Source organism: Carettochelys insculpta, chromosome 6 (assembly GCF_033958435.1).
Source record: "Carettochelys insculpta isolate YL-2023 chromosome 6, ASM3395843v1, whole genome shotgun sequence".
Taxonomy (NCBI): Eukaryota; Metazoa; Chordata; order Testudines; family Carettochelyidae; genus Carettochelys; species Carettochelys insculpta.
Genome location: NC_134142.1, coordinates 93203594 through 93230394, shown reverse-complemented (window position 1 = coordinate 93230394; position 26801 = coordinate 93203594). Strand labels below are relative to the sequence as shown.

The following is a 26801-nucleotide window of genomic DNA, read 5'->3' as shown; positions in this document are numbered from 1 at the left end:
CTATATAAGATACATATCCTTATGCTCTTCTTATTTTCATGTTTCTTCCTCTTGCTTCAGGTAAAGGTATCTGTCAATTTTGCTCTCAAGATTAGCCAGAAGGGATGTGTTAGCAATTTCAGGTGTCCTCTTGCCTTCAGGTTTTGAGTCTTACCTTCGCAGCACAGCCAGTCCTTCCTGGTCTGGAGGGAGTAAAGCAGATTACCACTCTGAAGTACAAGGCTCTTAGAGTGAATACAGCCACTGGGTGATTTCTAGCCCCTCCCAGGTAATTTGTACTTGTGCTTCAGTTCCATTCTGGTGAAAGATTGACAGCACAGGAGACAGAGTGAAGTCAGCAGCAAAACTCTCATTGTCTTTAACAGGGCCAGGGTTTCACCCTGAAGCCGTTTGTCTGCAGAAAGGCAGCAGTTCAAGCCTCCTTTCACTAATCCATTTAATGACATCAGTGACTTGGAGAGGGAGGGCCCCTTAAAGGAGTATTTACAGTTCAGTGTCCACCCCCTTTCATTACTTGTTCTAAGGCTGATATTGGTTGTGGTTATATTTGTGCTTTTAAAGGCACGCCCACTAAATTGAACCCATTAGTTAAGTCCACAGAGGCCAATGAATTGTCATAAAATTGTACTAACTTTATACCCTACCAACTGCTCGTTGCTGCCAGATGAGTGGTATTTGAATTAACATAGCTTAATCAATATATTACAAAAGAGACCGCCTGCACCCTGCCCATAATAAAAATAGGTTATAAGAAACACCAGACATATGTATGATATTGCAATGAGCAAGATGACAATAGGATAAAAAAGATGGGCAAGGTGACCCATTCATTGCCTTGGGTGCTGTGCTTACATGCACATCATTTGCAGGTTCTTACACACAGTTCTGTTGAGTTAAAGGCTAGATTCACAAATGTGGGCCTTAAAAACCTGCAGGGTTTGCTGAGACAGCTCTAACCTCTCCCTTAAACCTCACTTGAAGGAAAACGTAGTAGGGTTAGGGTTGTAAATACCCAAGCTATCTAGGACTCATTTCTTTGTCCTGTTTTAATTAAAAGTAGGTCATAAAGAAGGAACTTTATAATGAAGTTGAAGTTCCCTTGGCTAGAGCAGTGGCTTTCAACCTGTGTGCTGCGGCCCACTGGTGTGACATGAGGATTTACGAAATTTCATGGCATACTTGGACAATTCCCCCTGCCACAGCTTTTTATAGAGCCACCACTGGGTGGGAGGAATTGATGATCCTACGCCTGCTGAAGCTCAAGCAGCAAGGCTGCCTGAATCCTAGCTGGCCTGTGGTTGGTCATCTTGTCCCCCTGTGGTGGCTTTTTTGCAGGGCTGCTGCAATGGGAAATCCCAATGCTTCAGGAGTCATTCATGCCAGGAGGCAGCTGAAATGCTGCTTCCAGGCCTAAAAGAGGTGGTGGGGAGCCCCCACCCCATGGCAAGGAGGGAGCCTGTTGATAGCACACTTTATATTTCACATCCTGGCTCCAAAGAGCTGGCAGGGAGAGGAGCCTGCTTTCTGGAGCCACCTTCCCTCCATGTAATTGAGCAATTGCTGTAATGTCTAGCATGGCACTCATTCACTTGTCTGCTTTCTTTCCCACCTGTTGAAGATGGTGTTTTCCCTGGTGCATTTGAAACATTGCATTTGATCCTTGTTTACCTTATTGTAAACATGGTGCAAACTTCTCCAGTAAGATATGTTAATAAATACCTTTATGAGCAATGGATTCAGCTGAAAAAAGTAGGTATGCCCTGGAAGTAGCTGTCTCAGGGAAGTGTGCCCTGCTACTGAAAAGGCTGGGAACCAACTGCGCTAAAGGACAATAACCCAGCGCTACTGAAGAGGGGACACCTGCACCAGGGGCCCCAGCTGGCTGGAGGAGAGGCTAGGCGAGGCAGGAGGCTGATTCACCACAAGGTGCTGCCCCACCCAGCCACCCATTGACCCAAGGGCTCCGAGGCCGCCCAGAGGCGCCGGACCTGCCTTGAGGAGAACGGCCCGGGCGCTAGGGGAAAACGCCGGTGTTGTAGAGAGCGCTGGGCTCTTGCGGGGGCCGGAGCCCCCTGCTGGAAGCTCTGAGGTCGGGTGAGGGGCAGAAGGAGCGGCAGGGCCAGTCCCCGCGAGCTGAGGAGCCCAGCAGGGGCCGCCTGCGCGGCGCGCTCAGGAGCTGGGCTCGCGAAGGGGGGAGGGAGCTGCTACGTGATTCCTTTGTCGCTGCGGCGCCCCTGCCTGGCTCGGCGGCACAGCCCCGAAAGCGAGCTGGAGCCCAGCTGCCTGCGAGAGGAGCAGCGCCGCTTCCCTCCGAGCCCAGCGTGGGCGGTCAGCGGCAGCGCATCCCCTGCACCGGCTGGGCGCCATGGGGTCCCTCAGCCGCTCCTCGCCACCCCTGCACCGGCTGTAAGGCGGCGGCGTCCTCTCCTGCACCCTCCCCGGGGGCCATGGGCGGCGGAGCTCCGTGAGCCGTGGGGCTCCCTGGAAGCAAGGAGCGGCATTAATGAGTGAGCCCCACCAATGGCTCTCGGCGAGGAGGGGGCCGATCAGAGGTGTGAGCATCCCGGCCAGCGGGGGGACTTGTTTGCCGCCTCCCCTCCCTGGGCAGCTGGCAGAGCCCTCGGATGCCCAGACCTCCGGAGCTCCCAGCCACATACCAGCCAAGGGGCCATCTCCAGGGCTGTCATGCTGATTGGGGTGATCCTAGCCCTTCTCCACAGTGTCCAGGCTGAGCCGGGTAAGGAACACGCCTTGATCTTTGAGCCCGCTCGGGAGCGATGGATGCACGGAGCTAGCTGGGCTTGCCGGGGCTGGTTTCTCGCACGGCGATGGCTGCAGGGCGCATATACATAATTTTATTACAAGCTACTGCAGTGTGAGAAATCTGCCTTTGGAAGACAGAACCATTCCCTGGGAGAGGCTGGGTTTCCAGCGGGTTCAGATTTAATTAAATAAAAGTTGCAGATACCCGCATCTTCGCCGCACTTAACTGCAATGGCAAAGGGGGCCGTTGTATTTGGTATATTTCTAAATTACTTTGTTTGCCAAGGGTGAGATAAACGAATAACTGAAGTTTAATATATGTAATATGTTAGCATGTAAAATCCAGGCTTCTTCTCCGCTCCAGGAGAGGTTAAATGTAATAGAAGCAAGGAATTCTTTCTAGCTATTTTATTGTTTTTGTAGTAATCCTACTGTGTAACAAGCTCTCTGGTCCTTTTTTGGCCAACACAGGAATAATATCATCCTCTTTTCCTATGGGACAGTCTGCTTCTATTAGCTCTTGTCCCTGGAAGGCAAAGAGAGCGGGCAAAAGGCTTTTAAACTACAGGATTGTTGTGGGGTTTTTTTGTGGGGGGGGGGAAGGGAGAGGGGATACATTCTCATGAGAGTGTAAAACAAATCATATCTACAACATAGAATGCTAAACATGTCTAGATTCTATTTTCTGATTTCCTTAACTGCTTTGTCTATAATTTTAATAGTCATAATCTTACTGGTTGATCTCAGTGCAAGATTGGTTACTGTTTGGAAACAGAAGTGGGGATTTTTATTAAGTGATAATTAGATGTATCATACTGACATTTTAGATGCCAAAACCTGTAAATCAAAGATTATGTTAATACAACAGAAAATGATGACTAGTACTGATGTAAGGCTAAATTAATGCCCTGGGTTTAAAAAGAACACAGATATACAGATTGCATTGTTTTTGGGCAAATCTTTTATTTTTTATTGCATTTCCATTGCTGTTTCTTATTTTTAGATAAATGGTAAAGTGAATACAGTTGGGGGCTAGCTAAGAAGTAATTCAGATTATTTTATATAGAGCTCCAATATCTAGATGCATTTAGAATCAATGTACATTAATTGTGTGCAACTAATGTGGGATATAGCTATAATGTTACACAGGTTTTGATTTACAAATTTACAAAACAGTGCTTTGTCCTTCATTACTTGCTCCATATTTGTAAATACTGCATTCTGATTTATTTGCATAGGATACATGATTCTTTGTGGCACGGGACTGGGGTTCTGGACATTTTTTTTCCATTACTGTATAAGCATTGACAACTCAGCCTATGTTTCATATTAACTCTCATGTTACATCTAAATTATAAAATGAAATATATCCACTTCCATACACCTCGTCTCTCATGACTGAATTTTTCTTTTGGGGAAGAAAAATAGTTATGATGCATTTAGTCTGGTTACCAGTGAACAAAAGCACTTAAAATATTACTACTTGATCACCTTTGTGAAATGATAACGAGCTTGCCTGTATATATAATTTTTCATTCAGAATAATCCCCAAACATTGCAAAAATATATTTGAATCACATAGCCAACAGAGAACTAGAAAGCTGTTAATTTGCTATCAGCATACCGCAAGATCACCTAATAGCAGCTCAATACAGGGAGTGAAAAATGCTGACTGATTGAAACTACAGGGGAATTTTGGATAGGTAGAATATAATTACCTGAACTGGAAATAGTCCAGGACTGGGGGGTCATTAATTAAAAGAATGAACTATACTTTAGCTTGTAATAGCCGAATAATATTTTTGTCCAGCGTAAATAGGGATGATACATAATTTTGAAATGAAGCAGCTAGAACATAATTAAACCTGTTGAAGTTAGTAACATTCATGTAGAGCTTTGACTGAGGTTACAGATACAGCTTCCTTACATTTCTGTGGTCCTCATGATTTATTTATTTTATTCTCAAGGTGTTGAATGTTCTGTTTTCCAATGAGATATAGGGTATGATATCTTGTTATCACTGAAATCAATGAACAAACTCCCACTGACTTCAATAGGCCAGTATTTGACTCTAGATTTTTTTTCTCATGACAGTACTTGAAACATTTTTCTTTTTGTTAGTTCATAAAGTTGAACCAATCATAATGCATACGTGATTTCTCACTTTAACGCCAGATTGACTCTACTGTAAATATGAGGAGCCAAATTATCTGCACGTATAAACTGTCTCAGCACCATTGACTTCAGTTGGTTGTACTAGTTCTTATACTGGTCCACCACTGTGTTGTCTGAGTTACTTTCAGTGATGTAATAAGCAACGGAACTCAGTTTTGTTGTGTGTTACTCCTTCTCCAGGGTTTTCTACAGGGGGAGAAATTGTACATGTACGTGGTTGGGATTTTTTTTTTTTTGGTTGTTGTTTGATGTGTGGCCCTCCTGTGTATGAAGGGTAAGAAGCGTACTTTGTTCCTGGAGGGAAAAGAATGTGGTCTGTGGTAGCTCTGAGGTCCTGTGGGAGTGAGTTCCACATGGTAGCAAGCAAGAAGAACTTTAGTTTTGTGATAGTTGATTTGATTTGAAATAGTGGTTATATCCTGAGGATTGGTGACAGGAGACTGTAGCTTCCAATGTGTTTACTGGTCTTCACAGAAAATGTGACATGAACTAAAGCCCTTTCTCTGCAAGGAATTCCTTTCTGGATCAGTCTTTAGGGGTAGGAGTTACGTCTGGCCCAATGCCTGTACAGACCTGAACACAACCGAGCATCTATGCAATGTTCCCGCTAATCTTTTCCATCCATGTGTGGAATAAATTTTTATGTGACCCTCCGCCAGCGCATGCGAATGTGCACTACCAGAACAAACAAAAAACCTCACTGTGGGGAATCTGTTAATCAGCTAGGCTGCCTTTGAATCTCTCCTGAGCACATAAGTGCACATCTTACAGGGAACATGTGTTGAGCAAAGCTTTAGAGAGAGAGCACCAGGTCCAAAACTCTTGTTTGTTTAGGTAAGCTCTCTACAGGAGGGAGGACAGCTGGAGCTGTTTACAAGGACTATAGATGGACAGGAAGAACCGCAAGCCTGCTTTCAATCCAGGGTGCCCACTCCTGGGGTAGGGGCCTCCCTACCTATTGTCAGTTTGAGATGGCAAGGAAGAGCCTCTGTCTAGGCTGTAAGGTTGACCCATTGGTTTGCAGTGTTGGAGCACAATGGCTTAAGCACTTGGATAGAGAGGTTGTAGCTGGTAGGTTTGGTTGGCATGAAAAAATGGTAACTAACAAAAGTTGCCTTTTACATTGCTGATAGTCTGGTTAGTTTAGTTAGTGAGCTTTTCAGGGAAAAGGCCATAACTGTGCAGGTGTTTGCAGTGCATTAGCACAATGCAACCCCACCATAAGTAATAACAATTGCATAAATCTTAACGGCACCTTTACTACAGTGACTCTTAATACTAGCTGGAGCTTTGGTTCCATAGCTCAAAGAGCACCTTAATGTCACCTGGTGAATTGCCAGCACCTTTCCTGATAGATTTGGGGGTTTCTATGGATGGGCAAATACTGAGTGGCATATGAGAGCTAGTGAGATCACTGCCCAAAGTATATCTTAGTCAGAGTTTTGGTGGGTAGGGGTTCACATTAAAAACAAAAAAACCTGCTATTAAAATGAACACCTTTGCTGCTAACCTCAGTGAGGATTTGTGGTATCTCAAATAAATTAATGTCTAAATAGGTTGCATGATATCACATCTATGTAGAGCAGGGCAAGTGACTTATTAGATTACAACATTAATTCTTCTACTTATAACAGACTTTGGGGTAGTGCTCTTTAGGGAACCTTCAGTAGTATGTGAGCTTAGTATCATGAATTCTCTTAACCTTCCACAGAGCTGTGTATTGACAGCACCCATTAACTTATGCTTGGCGTCAGAACCATGGTAGCAGAGAATGGTGCCTACTCATTCTGTTCTCACAATAGCTGGACACTTCTGCTAAATTATGAGGACTGAAAGCGCTAACCGTGCTGACATTCACTGTATTTTCTGGCTTTATGCTCTGTGATACTATGTTTTAGGCTTCAGAGTGAAAACATCACTGAAATGAGTGGGGACGCTGCCGTCTTCTGAGAGCTGTTGTTTTAGCCTGACTTAGGGAGGAAACACTTTACTGATTGGATTGCCATAAACATCTCCTAGCAGCTCAGTTTCATGAAATACTTTTAATTGACACTTGCTCTCTGGCAAGAGGAAGGAGCACCTCTGACATCTCTGTGTCCTCAGCTAATATAACACAGAGGAAAAATTCCAAATTCAGATATTTATTAAGGCAAGAGACGTATGGGGGAGAAAGCAAATTGTGTAGTCTAAAGTAGTGGTCACTGTACTTGGCTCCTGTGTGCTTAAGTGGCTGTGTTTGGAATGCTGGGTCTTACAAATGTTTCTGGCATCATTAAGGGGTGCGTTCTAATGACAAGACAGCTTGTTCTTCCGTAAATGTGTTTTTCAAAGGGTTGAGTAATGTTTTCATACTTGTGTAGAACTTTTGCAGGTCTTTTCTCAGAGGAGGAAGAAGTAGAAAAGAACTCCAAAATAATTTTCACTTAACCAAAAAGTCTATGTTAAATAGACATGGCTAATAGTAGTAGGATTCTGCCAAAGGAATACTGCCTCTTTGAGTAAAAAGACAATTTAGCAGATTAAGCTTAAAGGAGGAGAAAGGCCTAAGTACTGGTGTGTATGCATCTATGGGGAGCAGCTGATACAGCCACTATGAGTTGGGACCTGTTAGAAGTGGGTGCTGCTGATTCTGAATGAGGGAACACTACTTCATCTACACTCACATTCCAGTACCTGAGGCTATTCTATACTAGACATAGCAGTCAATCGCTGATATGCAATTTTAGCTGTGTCAATTGTGCACCTAACATTGACTTATCAGCAGTCCACTGCTGTGGCTGTCTACATGGAAGAAGGCTGATGGGAGCATTTCTTCCATCAACCTTCCTTAATTCTCACCATTCACAAAGAGTTCTGGGGCCCACTTTGATCCCAGAAAATGCCGTTTCACACATGCATGAAACAAAACTACAGAAGACCAACCCTCAATGGGTCGATCTTCTGCAGTAGTATGGCTGTAGGCTGAGTCTGCTGTATCTACTAATAGGGCCCTTGTTGTATTTGATCATCTTATTATTAATGGATTTGATCCTCACAACACCTTCATGAGGTAGGGGGTATTACCTTTCTTTTACAGTTGAAGAAGTGAATACTCTTAAAATCTGAGATATAAGTAACATGCTGGCAGGTATCTGAAGTATATCCATGAATACAGATCATGTTTTTAGAAGATCTGTTAGTATTAGCCCAATGAGTGTCAGTTTTTTTTATACTCTCTTAAACTGGGGAGCTATTTCAGAAACTTAATATGAAAATCTGCTGATGGTGTGTTCTTTAGGCTTTGTGCTAGAAAGGAGTTATAACACAGTTTATAGAAAAATGGAACAAACGCATACTTTTTATATTCCTTATAGTCAAGCCAGTGAAAATTCCTTCCTGGATTTTGAGAGATGAAGGGTGTTGGGATCAGATGAAAGAAGACTTGGAGCTAGGCTAAAAAAATCCCCTCACCTCTTAGCAGCAGACGTTTTCATGCACCTATTACAGCTCTGGGAAAGCCATGGACAGTCGTGCCTCAGGGTTTGTGAGTGTTGTGTTCCCACGCACCCTCGCATAACTCAAATTTCGTGTAAGTCAGAGGGCAGCTTTTTTTCCCCAGTGGAATGCACGTTCTGCAGCCGGGGAAGCAGCAGGAGCACCTAGAGCTCCTTTTGAAAGGTAAGTCCTGGAGTGCAGGGGCGAATGGGGAGAGTTAAGCCTGGTGATGGATTGGGGCCGTGGGAGGGGGTGGTGGGTTAAGCCTGGGGTGGGTTGGGGCTGCATGGGGTGGGGGATGGAGTTGAGCTTGGGCTGTGTGGCCCTGTGGGGTGTGAGCTGGAGCTGTGTGCAGGTGGGGTTGGTAAGCCAGAACTGGGCTGCAGGGGGTGAGCTGGAGCTGCGCAGGAGGAGGGGTTTGAACCGAGGGCCAGGAGAATTTAAGCCAGGGATGCGCAGGATAGGAGGGGGGTGGGTTGAGCCAGGGCCAGGGGAAACAGGATTTTTCGGTTGCACTTAACTCACTTTAATGTGAGTTTAGTGCAACTCAAACTCACGCATTTCGAGGGTTTGCTGTATATTATGTTATCCATCATTTTCTTACCCATCTTCAGTGTTGTTTCCAAAGGATAAAACTCCTGTCAATTTCAGTAGACTTTGGTTCAAGGCCTGTTATGCACACTGGAGGTAAGCACAATGCAAAGCAGCTTCCTGTAAGTCTGGTCTGCCAAAGTGCAAGAGGGAGGAAGAGAGGTTTAGAATTTTTTCATGTATACTTTTATTTAACTGAAATGTAAAATTGGGGGAACAGCTATTATTCTTTATTAGTAAATATTCAGACACTTGCAGATTTTTAAAGCCAGAAGAGATTTGATCATTTAGTTTGACCTCCTATTTTACCCAATTACCCCTATATTAACCCCAGTAACTTGTGTTTGGTTAAAGCATATCCTCTAGCATGGCACCCAGTCTTAATGAGAAGGCACGAAAAAGTTGCGGGATCCACCACTTGCCTTGGTAGTTCATTTCAGCATTTAATCACCCTCACCGTAAAAAAGTTGTGCTTGAGTTCTGCTTTGAATTTGTTTGGCTTCGGCATCCAGACATTGGTTCTTGTTATGCCTTTCACCACTGGATTAATGAGCTGTGTAGTACCTGGTATTTTCTCCTTATGATGGTACAAATAACTTGTAATCAAGTCACTTTTCAGTCTTCTTTTTGATAAACTGAACAGATGAGCAATTTAGTTGCTCCCTATTTAATATTTTGTCCAGTCAACAAATCATTTTTGCAGTTCTTTTCTGCCCTTTCTCCATTTTTCCACATCTTTCGTAAAATATGGACACCAAAACAGTATGCACTCTTTCAGTATTGGTCTCATCAGTGTCATACACACAGGTAAAAATCACTTTCCTATTCCTACTCGTTACTCTCCTGTTTGTGTAATGTCAATGTATCTGTTGGCTACAAGGTATTAAAGGACAGGTGAGTGAGATGATATGTTTTACTGGATCCGCTTTCTTACTCCCAGCTGCTCTTCAGGTTTGAGTTTAGGTCACCTCAAGAAAAATCTCTGTGTAAGCTCAGAAGGTTCTCACCTCACCAGTAGAATGGGGTCTAGTAAAGGATATTACCTCACTCAGCTCGTCTCTCTGACTTATTTATAGATTACGTGTAGTAAAATGAACATTTGTTATTGGATAATTCTTCAGTGACAGGGTTGCCATCTTATTTGCACAAAACTGAAAACCCAGCCCCTTCTCTGAGTCCTCACCCCCTCCCTTTCACTGCATTGGGACAGGGGGTTGGGATGCAGAAGAGTGTGAGAACTCTGTCTGGGGGCACAGACTCCAAGGTGGAACCAGAAATAAGGGAGAGGTCCAGGCAAGGGGCAGGGGATTGGGATGCAAAGATTCCACCTGGGAGTGCAATGTTTGTTTGGATGGAAAAACATGAAAAAATCTTTAGCTAGACAGTTTAAATGGCTTCAAAGGATCTCTTTTTATACAATGAAACCCTTTGATGGTCACTTGATTAGAATAACATGGAATTTTTTTTAATTAAGTGCAAACTAAATGTTGTAGAACAAATTTTTAAAAGGTAGTGAATCAGAGGCTCATTACAAATTAGACTATATGTAATGAAAATGTGAAAAATGTTGAAGTTTCTAGCAAAGTAATGGAAAAGTAAGATGTATTTTTTACAGTATCTTTAAAACTGAAATAAGAAGGGTATATTTGAATAGGGCCTGCTAAAACACATGTAGATGCTGCTAAGGCAAAAATGGAAGGAAAGATATGGAAAAACTGAAGTTTATCCTTGAACAGTTAATTGTCAAATAGTGGTTCTTTGTTTTCAAAAAAGAACAAAAGGAGCCAGATTGTTGTTTTGTATGTCACTGAAGTGCTGAGAAGCTGATTTAAAAGAAACCATTATAAAATTAACTGTTCCTTTCTTTGTATTGTTGCCTTTTAATCTGATCAATTGCTAGGGCAGATGGATGTGTTGCTAGTAAAGAACTGAATTTTTATGAGAGTTGTAGCTATTTAGAAAATGTAATGATGTACTGGTTTATCACTTCCCATGATTGCAGGATCTTCTGAGATCTGTGGTCTTTTAAACTGGAACTTCCAGAAATGGTATGAGGAAATCCTCAAGACTTTTTCATTTTTGTTTTTAGCAAACTGTGGTCTATATAAGTAAAACTTAATTTAGCATACTGCAGTCTGATTAGGCTTCTGTGGTGCTATGGATATAAATGTATTTTGTTTTGATCCAGTAGCAAAAATATTTTAGATGAAAGGTTTTTCTGCTTGCGCTAAACATTTAAAATCTGATTTTCAGAGCTGTTGAGAGTCCAAAGCAGATTTCAGCTGGCATTGTAGATGACCAGGAGCTCTGAAAATCAAACTGTCTTTTCTCTAGTGATAGCTGAAGTATATGACACTAAAATAAGTTACAGACTTAAAAACCATCAATGAAAGAATCAACATATAGATATGCATAACTCAGGGTACGTAACAGGTTTGTTGCAAAATACATATCAGCAGAGGTGTTTTCAAAGCTGGAGCCAGCCCAGCTTAATAATATCATTACACAGGGACTCTGTTCAGAGTTCAAAAGTCCAAAACAATGTAAATGTAAAAACACTCATAAGCTGTGTCTACACTACCTCCCTACTTCAAAGGGAGGATGGTAAGTAAGGTGTTGGGAGTTTTAATGAAGTACTGCAGTGCACATGCAGCACTTCATTAAGCAAATTCCCCCTGCGGCAACTCCGAAGTTTTAAACTTTGAGGAGTAAAGGGACCTGGAAGTACCCCGGGCACTTGAAAGTACTGACAGGTGAGCCACGGCTACACGTGAGCCAGCACTTCGAGGTTTACAACTTCGGAGTTGCCACGGGGGGAATTTGCTGCATATGCACCTCAGCACTTCATTAATAAACTCCCAACACCCCACTTAACATCCTCCCTTTGAAGTAGGTTGGTAGTGTAGAGACAGCCTGAATGACCCAGAATCTCTTATTCTGGCTGTCATGGCTGCATCATTGAATCACTATGCTGCATAAATATCTCTGTACAGATATTGTTCTTGAACAAATTAGCTGCTTACCAGAGCTAAGCTCTTTGATAATTTAGAAACAAAAATATGCTCATAAGAGTAAAGAGTTTAAAATTTTGTATCTGCACTCTGTATAGAATGGGAATCAGGCGTGCATGTGGGATTTTACAAAGGATGTGGGGAGAGGTTATTTCTGACGTGCCAGTTGGAGAAAGAAGAGATTTGGCATTACTCAGTGGAAGTTAGATGTAGTATGGAGTGCAACCCCAGCCCACTGCAAAACAGAAGGCAAGTTCTTTGAGGCAGGGGTTGCATCTTTGCTCATATTCCTACAGCATTTACTTCCATACCCATGCAGTGGTTCTTATTGGGGTATTTGGATGCTCTTACAGTAATAATTACTCTAATTTATTGTGATTTGAAAAATTAAAAATGTGCCCATCCAAAGTCCCAGGTAAGTGAACGCATATTTAATGTTTCAAAAAAACAACCCCCAACAGCATTAACTAATGATTCTGATATTATTCTAAAAAACTGCCACCTATTGAAAAAAATGGAGAAAAAGCTCTGTTCCACCCCCCCATATCATTTTGGAAAGCCCACTTCAAAAACTCTATCAAACATCACATTTAACAAGACTCAGAAAGATATTAGGCATTTATATGCATAACAAGAATTTCCAGTGTTCTCATAATTCATGGTACGTTTTTGGGAATGTCAAATTACATGCTTCAAGGTTTAAGCCAATCTCTAGCTTTACAGACCAGGATGAAACTTATTGTGGGGGGGCTGGATTACCCCACATCTGTAGAGTGGTTATGCCCTCCTCTGCAGCTGCTGGTACTGGCCACTGTGAGACAGTAAAGTGGGCTAGAGGGCCCTCAAGTGTGATCCAGTCTGTCAATTTCTACATTCCTGTTTGGCTAACCCGACTAAATGCTAAAAGGGATATATGAGTGATAATACATATCTGAGAGATAGAAGACCTCATTATCAGGACATAATCTAGTCTTTCTGTGGAGGCAGGTTATCTCATAACTGCCAAATGCAGAGTTTCTTCAGCATAGTGTGAAACATCTGGTGCTGGCCATGGTCTCTGACACAGTACTGGACTACATTGGCCATTGACCAGATCCAGTATGGCAATTCTTCACCAGATGAGAGTATCCTGTTCACTTCTGGGCCAAGCACAGATGCTGCAGAGCTTCTTTAACCCAGGACAATGGTTTGTTTTGTATTTTCCAGACTCCAGAAAGAAGAGTACCCACCATCGTTCCCAATTTAGTTTCTGGAGATTGTTTTCTTAGCACCTTCTGCTAGACTTGATTTCTGTCTCCCCACAATACATCTGTCTTTATGGTGTGCTGTGAAAACTAACTAATTAATTCCACACAAATTAACTAGCTCTTCTACCCTAGAGATGCTCACGCTCAGAGCAGGTAGCTGTCATCCTTCTGGTAACTAGAGATGGAAAGTTAGTAACTTTTTTGTGAAATTGTGGGTTGATTCTGTAGATGCCATTAAGGCCATGCCTAGAGAGCAAACTTTGATACAGGCAAGTTATGTTGGCATAAAGCTGCTAGAGTTAGTACATTGTTATAAGTAGAAATCTTCTTTACCAACTGACAGATTACAATTGGGTGAAGCTGTGAAATGTCACTAGTGGTCCAGCAGGATCCAGTCTTGGCTCATGAAACGGTACACTAGCCACCTCAATGATACTAAAGAAAGATTCACCTACCAACTCAGGAGGTGCAGTCTGTCATTTGAATGTGTTTTGTCTTTGGCATGCTGGCATTATTTACTCCTGAGACTGGATCTCGGTGAGGTGAATAGTCCATTGATTATAGCTGCTTGTGTGTACTGCATAATATCTGTGGGGTATAAGGGGGACAACTTGCCACCAAGGGGGATGTGAAGTGGCTGTTTGCTGAGTTTGAATAGCCAGACAAAGAGCTCAGTTCAGGGCTATACAGTTCAGGGAAATCTTGAAAGGCCACCAGTCAGCCACCCAGTTTGGTGAGCTATGCTGAATCTTCTCTTAAGTTTTGCGGGGCTGTTAGGAATTTTGTGCTACTTGCTGTACATATATGAATACAGCGCTGGTTGTTAATGCATATATCAATTATGTGATGCTTGATGTACCTTTATAATTATTACAGTGCATTATCAATCCCATGAGTTCTGTTGTCATGTACAGTAATAAGTCGTGAGTGCTTTCATTAGTGCTAGGCATTCTGTATCACATGTTCCCAAAAACAGATTTTTATTGCACACCAAACCAGTGCATAAAAACTATATGTAATTAAAACAAATACAATAAAAACCTCTGAAATAGTTAATGGTACAGAACTAAACAAGAGAGAGAACATTCCTGTCCATTTCAGTCCATTTTGGCTGCTCGGAGGTATATGAAGCTGTTGTTGTCCATGCTGACCCTTGAAGTGGATTGTTAGGAGAAGGGATTCTGCTCCAATGACACACAAGTGTTGTGGATGTGTAGGGAGGGGCTAGAATGAACCCCTCCCCCCGCCCCCTACTCTCTGATTTGCTCAACTTGATAAAAAATTATCACCTCACCAGTAGAATGGGGTCTAGTAAAGGATATTACCTCACTCAGCTCATCTCTCTAACTTATTTATAGATTATGTGTAGTAAAATGATCATTTGTAATTGGATAATTCTTCAGTGACAGGGTTGCCATCTTCTTATTTGCACAAAACTGAAAACCCAGCCCCTTCTCCGAGTCCTCACCCCCTCCCTTTCACTGCGTTGGGACAGGGGGTTGGGATGCAGAAGAGTGTGAGAACTCTGTCTGGGGGCACAGACTGCAAGGTGGAACCAGACATGAGGGAGAGCTCCAGGCAGGGGGCAGGGGACTGGGCTCTCCTGTGCTTAGCTGCTGGGACTGCCAGGACTGTAGTGGAGTCTCAGTCAGACTGTGGCACGCGGCATAACTGGACTGCCCTGTTACATGTTCCCTGTCCTACTCCTTTTGCTCTTTCTCGTTGCTATTCATGGCAGTCAGGGTCTGTGTCTTGAGCTTCTTGGAGCTATCCACAGTAAGCAGTAGACTGCTGATGGTGTCTACATCGAGTGTGACATGGATCTGGTTGTAAGAGTGGCAGATCTGTGGCTCAGCACCAGACTGATGTTGCAGGAACAGCAGTGAGCTGTACGTCTAAAAAGCCTTACACATCCCCCCCCCCCGCCCCCCGGCACATCCTGTCTCTCATTGAATGCCTGTGAGATGGCTTTCCGTCCCACCCTCTCCTGGAATGTGGGTTGAAATGGATGCACTGTCTGAGCAGCTCCCAGGTAGACAAAGCATCTGGGACCCTGATCAGGCAGCAATCACATGCCCCATGCATGGACATTGCCTGAGGTGAGATTTGACCAACCAGACATGGCCAAGTCACCTCTAGCCACAGACCCGGAGCAGCAGGTCCTTAAAAGGGGAAGGCGCCAGATGCTTGGAGAGCACACTTACAAGATTGCACCTCCTGTTGTCTTGTCTCTGTGACCAAGGGCAGCAGAATTCACAATTGTGATCAGAGTGTTGGGCAATGTGGGACAGCTGATGGCAAACTGTTAAGCTAGACATAGTGTGAGGAAAGACACGGTGAGACCTATGTCAGTCTTCATGTGTCAACCATGGTTCAGTGCCATTTGGAAGGTGCAGTTACTGTGTTGCTGTCATAGGGTGCTTAAACATGTGGGAGGTGATTATAAGTATAGACACATGCGCAACTAGGAGGTTGACGCATAGTGGTTTAGATTTACCTAACTTCGTATAGTATATCAGGCCCCAGTACCCTCACACTTCTTCCTCCACCCTGACTTCACTTGTATTTTAAAAATACTCTTATAAGTCAGTCCTGGATGGTCAGACTTGTGCACTTCTTCCTAAACACGGTGCTCCTGCCAGCAAGAGCAGTACTGGAGTAAAATTGTTGAAGTCATTGTGTGGACTATGGAGCTTAGTTTTACCCAAAATGCAACGTTTTGTATGAATATAGAAGTTACCATGCTGCCATAGGGCCACATTCAGTTGAGAACATGCTGGATGAAATCCTTGCCCTCTTGAAGTCAATTTCTCCCACTGTTTTGCTCTTGTGGTATAGAACTATTATGTCCATGGTTGATGTTTTAACATGTAGACCTCAGTGTTCTGTGTCGAGTAGTCAGTTAGGAATATTAATTGTATTAATATAAAAATATTAAATGTTTAATTGTAGCTCCTCCATTAGGCTACAAGCCGGTCATGCAAGAAAGTGGAACTACTCAGAGGCCTAAAATTAAGCAGATGTTTAAGTGCTTTGTTGGGTGGAGGCAAAAATGCTCATCATCTGCACAATTGATTAGTATGTTAATTGAACCTGTTGAGTGTTGTTATGCTTTCCCAAGAAGTCAACAATACATCTCTGCTGTTACACATTTCATTTAGCCTCAGTTAATTTTAATTTTACTGTGTCTACACTATGGAGTTTACAGTGGCACAGCTGTACTATTGCAGCTGAGCTGCTGTCTGGTCTCCAATTTAGCAGCTCTGTGCTAGCAGGAGAGAGCTTTGCCGCTGGCATAAATAAACCACCTCCCAACAAACAGACATAGCTATGTTGGCATTAGAATATCTCCGGCCAACGTAACACTGTCCACACTGGTAATTTTATTGGTGAAATTTATGTCGGTCAGGTGTGTGTGTTTTTACATGCCCCGGCCTACCGAAGTGTTAATGTAAATAAAGATCAGTGCTTTTTTCGTGGTGGTACTTGCAGGTATTGCGTACTGGCACCTCAGCAGCCCAGGCCATGCTATTGCCTAGGGGAAATGAGTCAGGGAGCTTGCTGAGTACCGGCTCCTCTTTTTTACAAAAAAGTCTCTGACAAAGATTAAGCAAGTTTTAAAAGATACAGCAAAAAGAAAGTAAGGTAGCTGGACAACAAACAGCAAAGGAGCTGAGTTTTTCTTGAATAGTGCAGAATATTCAAAACTGTTCAAATGTGTTAATGCATGCAGTATATTATGGATATAATGCAAATCAGTATTATCACTGAATTTTAATAGGGAAGGTGGGTGAAATAATATTAGTTCTGTTGGTGAGAGAGCAGTCATCCTCCTTCTCTCTAATATCCTGGGACCAACACAGCTACATCATGATTATTATCACTGAATGATATTCTGATCTAAATGTATTTTGGGGATATTAACAATAGCCCACTGTATTATATCACATTGTAAGTATATATTAAACTTCTATGACTGCCATTATAACAGTCCAATCTGTCTTTTCTCTGTAAAATATCTATAATTATTTAAAATACTATACTAATTTCATCCTTTGTCTTATTTCTAAAATAAGTCTTCTGTTGTGCATGTAAATAACATGAATATTTCTCAGTACTTAAAATTTATTTGAATCATTTTAAAATATTTCTATATTACTTTGGCTTAAGCAGATATATGTAATAGTCCTAACTTTCATGTCCGTAGTAGTAAAATCAAACTGGCAGATCTGACTGATTTCATCGGTGTAGGATTCGGCCCGGAGCACACAGACCTATCTCGGTGTGTCAATGCCATCGTTAATTTCAACAATTAAAGGTGTTTGATTTAATTGTGCATTTTCTTCTTAAAATCTATATTTAAAAACTGAGCACAGAACTCAGGATTTGATCCTAAGCACTTAATGAACAAAATCAGTTTTCATGTGGTAATTAAGTAGTTTCCAGCTTCAAGTAACTTCATACATTTATGAATTCTTTCATAGATGTATTTTTCTGCACCTTATAGAAATCAGTCCTGTCCCAGGGCAACATCGGCCCTTTAACAGGGAAGAGGTCAGCGCACCCGTGACTGACCTCTCTATGGGCTTACAGCAGCTTCCCTGCATCCACCTGCAGTTTGCCTGGATCTGGGCCCCAGGGCTCCCCTCCCCAGCATCTGGCCCACAGCATGGTGGGAGGGTGTGGAGCCGTGAACCTTGTGGGCTGTAGCCAGGCAAGATAGGGATGGATCAGGCCCATGGGCTCTGCCAGGGCACAAGGGTTGGAGGGTGCAGGAAGCAGCTTGGTGTGTTGCTGCTGCCACTCACTGCTTCTCACCCGGCTGCGGAGAGGACAGGGGAAGCAGCATCATCATCACTGCCTGGAGGCCCTATGCCACTTGTCTTGATTGGCTGGAATGCTGGCCAATCAGAGCAATGGAAGGCCATGCCTGAAAGCGGGGGTGTGTGAGTTTAGGGGAGCAGAGCTAAGTGCATCACGAGGCTCTACACACGCAAGCTGCAACCCTCTTGCCCAAATCCTGTGCCCCATGACCACTCCTGCACCCCTTCCCACCCATACTCCCCTCTTTTGCGGCCAGGCTCTTCACTCCCACCCTGCTCCTGCACCCTCCCTGTCACCCAGACCTCACACTGCCAGCCCACTGCTGCACTTCCCTCCCTCCCAGACCCCCACCCCACTTCTGCACCCCCCCTCCTGCCCAATCCCACCATCCCCAGCCTGGTCCTGCAGCACACACCTGCCAACATCACCCACCCCAGCCAGCTCCTGCACCTCACTCCTGCCCAGATTGCTCTTTCCTGTGCCCACCCTCTCTCCCACCCAAAGCCTATACCTCAAGCCCACTTCCTGGCCACCACCTCCTATGCTGAATTTCTCATTTTTGGCCCCACCCCAGAACCTAGAGGGGCCCACAAAATGTACCAACCCGGGACCCCTTTGATTCTGGGGCTGGTGTGTGAGGGGAGTGTGTGTGTCTGTTTTGCAGTTGAGGACCATGTCAGGGAAGGATTTTGGTTTGTTTGTTTGTTTCTCACTTGTATGGCCCGCGCCTGATTTTAGTGTGGGTTGGTGAACCCTGATCCAAAAAAGGTTTCTCACCTTCCCCGGCTTAAAGAGAGCACTGGACCCTAGCGGGGAGGTTGTCAGGTGACAGTTGCCTGAGACCCTGAGAGACAGAACCTGAGAAGAATTCAACACCACACAATAGATGTGGGTTGAGAGCTCCCTGAGACGTGGTAAGAGACAGGAAGCATCAAGGATGAGTGGGCAGGAATTGCTTAGGGGAGAGCTGGAACAAAGCTAATGCTGGGAACTGACCAAAGCAGGTTACCCTGATGAATGGAAGTCTCAGGTAGTGCATCTAGGAAATAGGAGATGGTCCAGCTTGGACATGGGAAGCCAAGCCTGCAGCAAGAGGTTGGTTATGGGACAGTGCGTCCATGGAGCAGAGTTAGGAGCAGTGCTCCCTGTAAACTATGTGCTTGTGTGGCTGCTCAGGAGAGAGTCAGAAGCCATCCAGCTGATTAGCAGAGTACCCACAGGCAGGTTTTTTGTTTCTACTGGTGATGCACATTTGTACATGCCTCAGTGCACATAACGATTTATTCTGCACATTGACAGAAAAGGTTAGAGGGGAACATTGGTTAGGGTTCTCAAGCAGGGAGGCTAGGAATAGTGGGACACTACAAGAAGGGGAGACGTTTGGGCAAAGACCTGAATGAAAAGCTGTGGGAGGACTGATCATGGTCAGAGTGCAAAGGAACTGAGAACACGGTGCTGCTATTGACTTTCAATTGGGTGACTTGCTGGTGGTGTCCCAGGAGAGGGGAATGGGCAAAATTTGCTGTCTGTTTTCTATGTAAATTGGAAAATGATTTTTACAAGGTTATGGGGCAAGTTCTGCATTTAGGCATGCAAATAAATGATGTCCAGAGTGAGCTTTGCACCAAAAACCAAGAGACAGTCCTCTGTTGTATGAGCTAGACCAAGAGGAAGCCGAGGTAGGTGAGCTGGTTTTGCCACAGCCTTCTGCCAGATGGGTACTTGGTGAGCCACCTTATAACACAGATCCTGTCTGAAACTATAGGCGTCACTCTTGGCTCTATTTTTCTGATGATAATCTGTAAGGAAAGATACATACTTTCTGTGGGACAAATGGGGGAAAGTGAGTCCATGAAGATGCTCGCATTTACATGAGCAGGGAATTTGGTCCATTACTGTTTGTTGTTTTTATTGTAATAGTGACCAAGGAGAACAGCCAGTCCCTATCATGAAGGGACAGAAGGGGGAACTTTTTTTGAGTTGGGGGCTATTAACCCATAGAAGAATCAGTAGGAAAGGCCATACAAGTAAAAAGCGAAAAAAAAAAAAAAAAAAAGCCCCAAACATACACGTGCACACACAATCCACATAAAACGTGATGTTCTTTTTATTTAGTCATTTAGTGTGGTGGTGGAGGTTGCTTTTCATTTCTGAGCCTCGTTAAGTCTACTGGAACTGAAGATGCTGCTGTGGCTGCCTCTTCCTCCCTTTTCCTGGCACCCTATGCAGGGAAAGGGCCTTGAGGGCTTCCATTTCCTTCTGCTCCCACAAGGAGCTCCTCCTTCCTTCCTGCTCTCAGATGCCTCCTTGCCTGATTTCAGGAGGAGGAGTTGCTGGCAGCATCCATCTGGGGCTGGATGCTACAGTAAGTGGATCCTGATGCGGCTTCCTTATACAGCCACCCAAAGGTGGGGAAGGGGCTTCTGCAGTTTCCCTCTGCCGCTTGGCTGCCCACCATGGCTCTGGGAGGTGAGCACTCCAGGCTGGGAGGGGCTCCAGCACTTGCTGCATTGCTGTCTGGCCTCTTTTTGTGACTGATCCCTCGGGCCAGCTACGTGCTCACACCTCTTGGCCTGTATGTGCAGGACGAGGTGCCGGCTATGTCTGGCTGAGTGCTTCAGGTATGATCAGCGCTGCACAACCACTGGACTCTTCTGTGAGATGGGTTGAATTGTCCCATGGTCTGGATCCAGTCTGCAGACCACGGTTTCTCCACCCCTGCCAAAGGGCAGGCATACGCATACATACATTATATATTGCATATACATATACATAATCTGTACATCTATCTATCTATCTATCTATCTATCTATAGTGCAACAGTGTTAAGCACCTTTGGAATATATATGCACATATTTTATACTATATAATTATTTAAGGTGCTTATCAGTGTTGCATAGAATCATAATATATTACAGGATCCACCTCCCTTGTCTGGCACGGTTAGGACCTGACCAGCCCTGGACAAGAGAATTCTCCAGACAAGGGAAGGTTCCCTGCATTGGTCCCCAAGCTGCCATCCCTCCTCCCGCCACTGGGCTGCTCCCTTCCCTTCTGGCCTGAGGCTGCTGGGAGAATTTGACTCAGGCCTATGCTGGGGCTGCAGCTCCAGCCTAGGGCTGCCTGGGGGGCGGAAACCGGCTCTGGCTCCAGCCCTGTGTGCTTCCCACAGGTGTTGCTGGGGGCTCTGCTGCAGCTGCCCCCGCACCCCCCCCCCCCCCGCCTGGGCTGTCAGAGAATGTGGGCTGCACCCTCTTGCCCAGCTCTCTGGCCCAGTGACAGCCCACATCTTGCTGGACCAGGGAATTCCAGCTTCAGGAGTTACAACCTGTGTTTGTATATTGTCTTTAGGTCTCAGTATTCTTAAGTGAACTGGTGAAGTAGTGCATAGTCTTAGTCATACTGTTGCATAATTGTAATACATGAGTCACTGAAACCTCTTTGGAGCCAGGTATGCATTTTCTGAGGAATGGCCAATTATTTCAATAGACTAGATGAAATGTCATCCAGAAGGCTGTGTACACAAGTCAGTTTTATTGTTTATGTTACGTAACATTTCAGATGTGTTGTTCAGATGTTCATGTCTCCACTCTGGTTGGAGTAGCTGGAATTTTATTTCAGTCAAGGAGGTATGTAATTACAATTTTATTGTCCAGGACTTTTCTTACTACAGGAAGGGATAATAGCACAAATAAGTGACTGCATTTGATGGGTTTTCAGGGGGTCACTTCTTTAGACTCCTGTCTCTGAGCTGTTACGTCCAGATGTCCTGACTCAAAGTGAAGAAAATCAAATAAAATGATTCATGCTTCTTGTTTAATTTAAATGCTGACTGGTGGTCTGACAGTGACCATTTTTCCTGTGGTTGTCACAGGAAAATAATTGGAGTAAGAAGCACGCTTCTTTTCTCATCTTCATCCAAAAAGTAGCAGACTACAGCTTTGGCTGATAGTTTTGGTCAAATTAAGCCACTTTCTCTTCAATACATCTCTCCTCCATTAAGTCTGTCCACGTTTGGTTATTGGTCCTTTGGTGTGGCATGTACTGGATGCCATATGATGGATGACTGGCCTGCTTTAATTTCACCTTATGTCTGAATCTTGGCCCAAACAGCAAAATCTGACAAGCTGAAGAAATCAGTTTTTATCTTCCGCTCCTAGTGGTAGATATGGTAAATTTGCCTGAGCATTTCCATGTGTTTTGAGTATTAATGCCCTCGTATTTGTCTTCTAAACAGATGGTTCACGTTTTAAAAATAACAATTTATCCATTGTTTGCCAGGTTCTTCATTTGATGTCTACTGAGAATCTAGAAAAAACTTCCTTTTTTTCACTCTGTGGGTTGGCCCCCCTCCCAAATCATAAAAAAAAAACAACCTTTCATTACCCTATTACCATATTAAGTCGCATCTTAACAGGAATTTAATTGTTCCCGTGGTCTTAGTGTACTGATTCTCTGGTTTACAATAATGTGTGCATTTTAAGAGGTATTTTGTCTTGTCCAATTTCAGGTTTGCTATTGTTTTGCTGGTGTCATGCTTGCACAGTCCTTAGATAAGGTGATTATTTGAAATGAATCAAGGCAATGAAGTACTGTCAATATGCAGCATGGGCTCCTGCGAAAATAGTTCCACTTCACCTGAGATAAATTCTTTGTCTCGAGGGATCACATGCACTCACAGGAATGGATGAATGACAGACCCTGTCATTTTGGTTTTGTGTGTGTGTGTGTGAGATTTTAGCAAGGGTCTCACGGGAATCTTTGTTTGCACTGTCTTGAAGGACTCTCCTGAGTGAGACCATACCTTGTCTTTAGCTTCCTTGAGATTTGGCTGCTATTAATATTAACAGTAAATGAAGTTAGTACATGCATAATGGTCAGGGTGACATCTTATTTTGATGCTGGGAGGCACATTCAAAGCTGCCATTAACGTTCGCGTTCCTACGTTGTCTTTTTGCACAGCACTGGCTATATAGCTACGTAACCACGCAAGGATGGTTGCTGTCAGAGCTTGAATAGGTAAACAAGACACAGTTAAAGTGACTTATGCAAACTAAAAGACAGAGAATTTATGTCCTTGTGTCTCTGAGTGTACCCACTGCAATGTGTGTGTAAACTGATTAAATAAGGAAGCTGTGGCAGGAATCAAGTTATTTATTTCTTAATATAATCATCTGGTTCAACAGTACTACTGGTAATTTGCTTTTATATAATACTTTCTAACTGAGGATCTCAAAATACTTTGGAAACCCTACTGAAACCTACATAAACATTCTTCCCATTTTAAGAGATTCATAAACTGAGTCACAAGGATGTTTAATCTCCTGATTTTCCAAGGAGCTCATTGTCCTCCGCTCTCATTGAAGGAAATGTGAGCTGTGACTGGTCACCAATGAACAGCTCAGTTGAGGAGGAAATGTGCATTTAGTGGAAATGTTATATATATATATATATATATATAATTATTGATATATTCAAGGCTTGTTGGCTGATTGGTAATATTTCTGTGTCTGAATGTATGCCACGTATACTTTGATATATATTTGTGGGATGTTACTGTTTAGAGTTTGGTTGCTATGTTGACTGTCTACTTATTGTTTTAATACTGTATCAGTGTGTAATCCAATATGTTGTTTTTCTAACTGGGCTATGTAAGTATGTGAGAAGCATTGTTCCTATTTTCTCTTATCTGATGGTGTCTTAATAAATGGCTTTGTTTATGCATAGCTCTAACTATAAACTATAATATTTTGATAAATATTTACACCCCCTGGATTGAAAGCAATATTTACCTTCAATATTTACCTTCAATAAAGCAGAGCTTGAAAAGCCACACTATTGCACACTTGGCCTCTAAAATTTTGTAATGATTTGTGGTACACGGAGCCGGTCATCCAGTGATAACTTGGTAATACACCTTTGCAATCTGTTTGCTCAAAACCCCACCATACTACAGTCCTCAATTCTCTACACTAATATGAAGGTACTGGTGATGGTTGTGTTTTTAAAAGGAAGTAGGTTACACAAGATACTTATTTTGTTGTAAAATCTGAAGTGGAGATTACTTGACCACTTGCACTTGTACAGTTTATCATGAGGTTAGTAGGCAAATTTGGCATTTTACATGACACCTTATGGTTAAACTACAGTGCTTTGTGCCCACTATGATTTACATCCAGTTAGGTATGTGAATGTGAACCTTTTCTTTTTTTTGAAGAAATGCCCAGTTGTTCTGAAATCCTTTTAATAAACAGTGATCTGGTCTGAAGCAGTTATGGTCTACCAAGGCACTGTTTCCTGGAGAAGTTTCTATGAGGATGTTAATATTGTAATGAGATGGGTTAAAATGCACTGAGTTAAAACCTTATTGAAGCTGCTGTATGAACATGCTCTTTAAGATTGCTGTCAGAGACCATTAAGGAGCCACTCACCTAAATCGAAGCACAATGGAATCTGACTGGAAATAATGTTCAGTTGAGTGGAGGGTTTCACTGGCCATCGTTCTGACCAGGTGGGCAGATGTTTCTCTCTGGGAGTGGAAGAATCTGATTGGCGGTGGGGGTAGGCAGGAAACCAGCAGAGAAAGAGAAAAGCAGAGAAAGAAAGTCAAGCAGGAGAATATAAGCTTGGTGTGATTCTGTGCGAAGTCTGGAGAGGACTTATGGCTCTGGTGCTGGCTAAAATGCTTGAAGTATGGTATGAAAATATAGATGTGCATTCCTTATCTATCTTATGAAATTGGAGTGTTTGTGACTGTCCTAAATGTATTAATCAACTATATTTGCAAATACACAAGGGTTCCTATAGTGTGTGTTGCAGCTGTGTACCTCAGAGTTCCCAATGACAGAATAATTAAATAATGGGCCTGATCCTGGGACAAAGAGCCTGTCAAGCCTAACAGTGGTAACTGAAAATTCATAAGAAATCTATGATCAAGCAACAGGGCCTACACTCACTTTGTGCCTAAATTTTTGCTGTAAAAACTCCCTTAGAGCCTAAGTTTCTGCTTGTTAGCATGTGCACTGCTACCTCAGGCAGGCACAAGATCAGCTATTTCTGCCTAAGCCCCAGTGTGGCCCTCAAACCAAGGGAAGAAGGGCCTGTTCTTGACTGCCTCACGGGTAAGTTCCAATTGGGTAGGAGTCTCCTTTTCTTGGCTATGTTGTGTGGAGTTTCAAGAGCTGCTTAGCTACCTGATTCCAGTAGACCATTCTTGCTGGAACTGCAAGATGAGATAAGCACTGAACTCTGTAAGGGCTGAACATGCCCCTCTCATGAACTTCTCCCACTGGCTAGCTTAATTGTCTCCTTTCCTCATGTGCTGACTTTTGTGGATTCCATTCTCTAGCACCGAGGCATGCATAGTTGCATAACTCAGTCTTTGTGGAGTCCAGTGACTTTTCTCAGCACTTAAGAGTTAGATGTTGCAAAGCTCAGCCCCCGCAAGTGTTGGATCTTTTTAATATTTCATATGTGATCCATTCAAGCCCTAACCTTTCTGATCCTGATTGAATGATAATATAGTTTAGGTTATCCTATCAGTTATTGGTCACAGCTAATTGTCAACATTTGTCCTCTGTGTCTAAACACCAAATTCAGTAACACATTCTGATGCTAATACAAAACAATGAAAAATAGCTGGTACCACACTACTTTCATTTTGCATTAGTTTAACATTACTAATCCAATTAATACGTTTGACTCATTCAGCACTGCCCATGAGCAAAGAAGACCATTGCTTATTTCTGTATCTCAGACCTAAGCCTTGCATGGATTCCAGATGGCAGCCTAAGTGTTCTTTTATGGTTGAGAAGAATCCATTCACATGCTCATGCATGTTTTCTGCCTGTACATATAGACTGGAATATTATTATAACTGCTGTCAAACCCCAGTGGATATTATATATTTTAAAGACGTAAGTTCTTCCTCTTCTCTTTCCTTTGGTTCTGAAAGGCTGGCAGATGTTTGTTCGAAGATTGTAGCTTTCAACCTGATGTTTTTATGAATATTTTATCATATACAAGATTCCTTCTTCCTTCCTTTATTTGTTTATGGATTAGTGATCATCAGAAGGTTACATCACCTCAAGATGGTGATTCAGAATATTAGACTGAACCAGGGGGCATTAGGGTTTCCATCTACTTTAAGTGCTTTTCCACCAGATCGTCCCTTCGTTTCCTCTGTCTTTGTCTCAAAGCCATATTGACATTAGTTTACTTCACATATATACCTCCATGAGAATCAGTCTGATTCCTTGTAGGGGTTAGGGTGTTCAGTTTTAATGCCCCAGTCCCTGCGCTGCTGTGGGACCAGCAGGGGCTCCTGCCCTGGTCCCTGTGCTGCTGCGAGGAGGGGAGGTATCCTGCCCCAGTCCTCTTGCTGCTGTGGGACCGGCGGGGGCTCCTGCCCCAGTTCCTGCATTGCTGCAGAACTGGTGGTGAAGGTGGAAAAAAGGTGACAGAATTTTGTTCTGGTGCATTCTGCCAGGAAAAAAGTCCTGATGAGAATCCTGTTCAGCATCTGCTCCTTAAAGATTTACAGTGCGTTGTTGAACCATTGAAGGAGACTGGGTGGTCCTAGAGGATTCCCCATGCAGCTGAATGTGTGATTTAGTAAAATTTGAAACAGTTGAAAAAACATGCACCACTAGCATCTGCTTCATTTCATGAATCTCAGGGCTTGGTGATCAGACACGTTCTAAGGAGGTAATGCTGC

General features: G+C 43.3%; 1 protein-coding gene across 1 annotated transcript in view; it reads left to right on the top strand.

Annotated features, from left to right (window-relative positions):
• The first annotated feature begins 2520 nt into the window (after positions 1 to 2520).
• Positions 2521 to 26801, top strand: part of KIAA1549L (KIAA1549 like) — a 213262-nt gene continuing 188981 nt past the window's right edge. The window contains exon 1 of the mRNA XM_074998972.1: positions 2521 to 2737. Coding sequence (XP_074855073.1) covers positions 2521 to 2737 — 217 coding nt within the window. The remainder of the gene's footprint in view (positions 2738 to 26801) is intronic.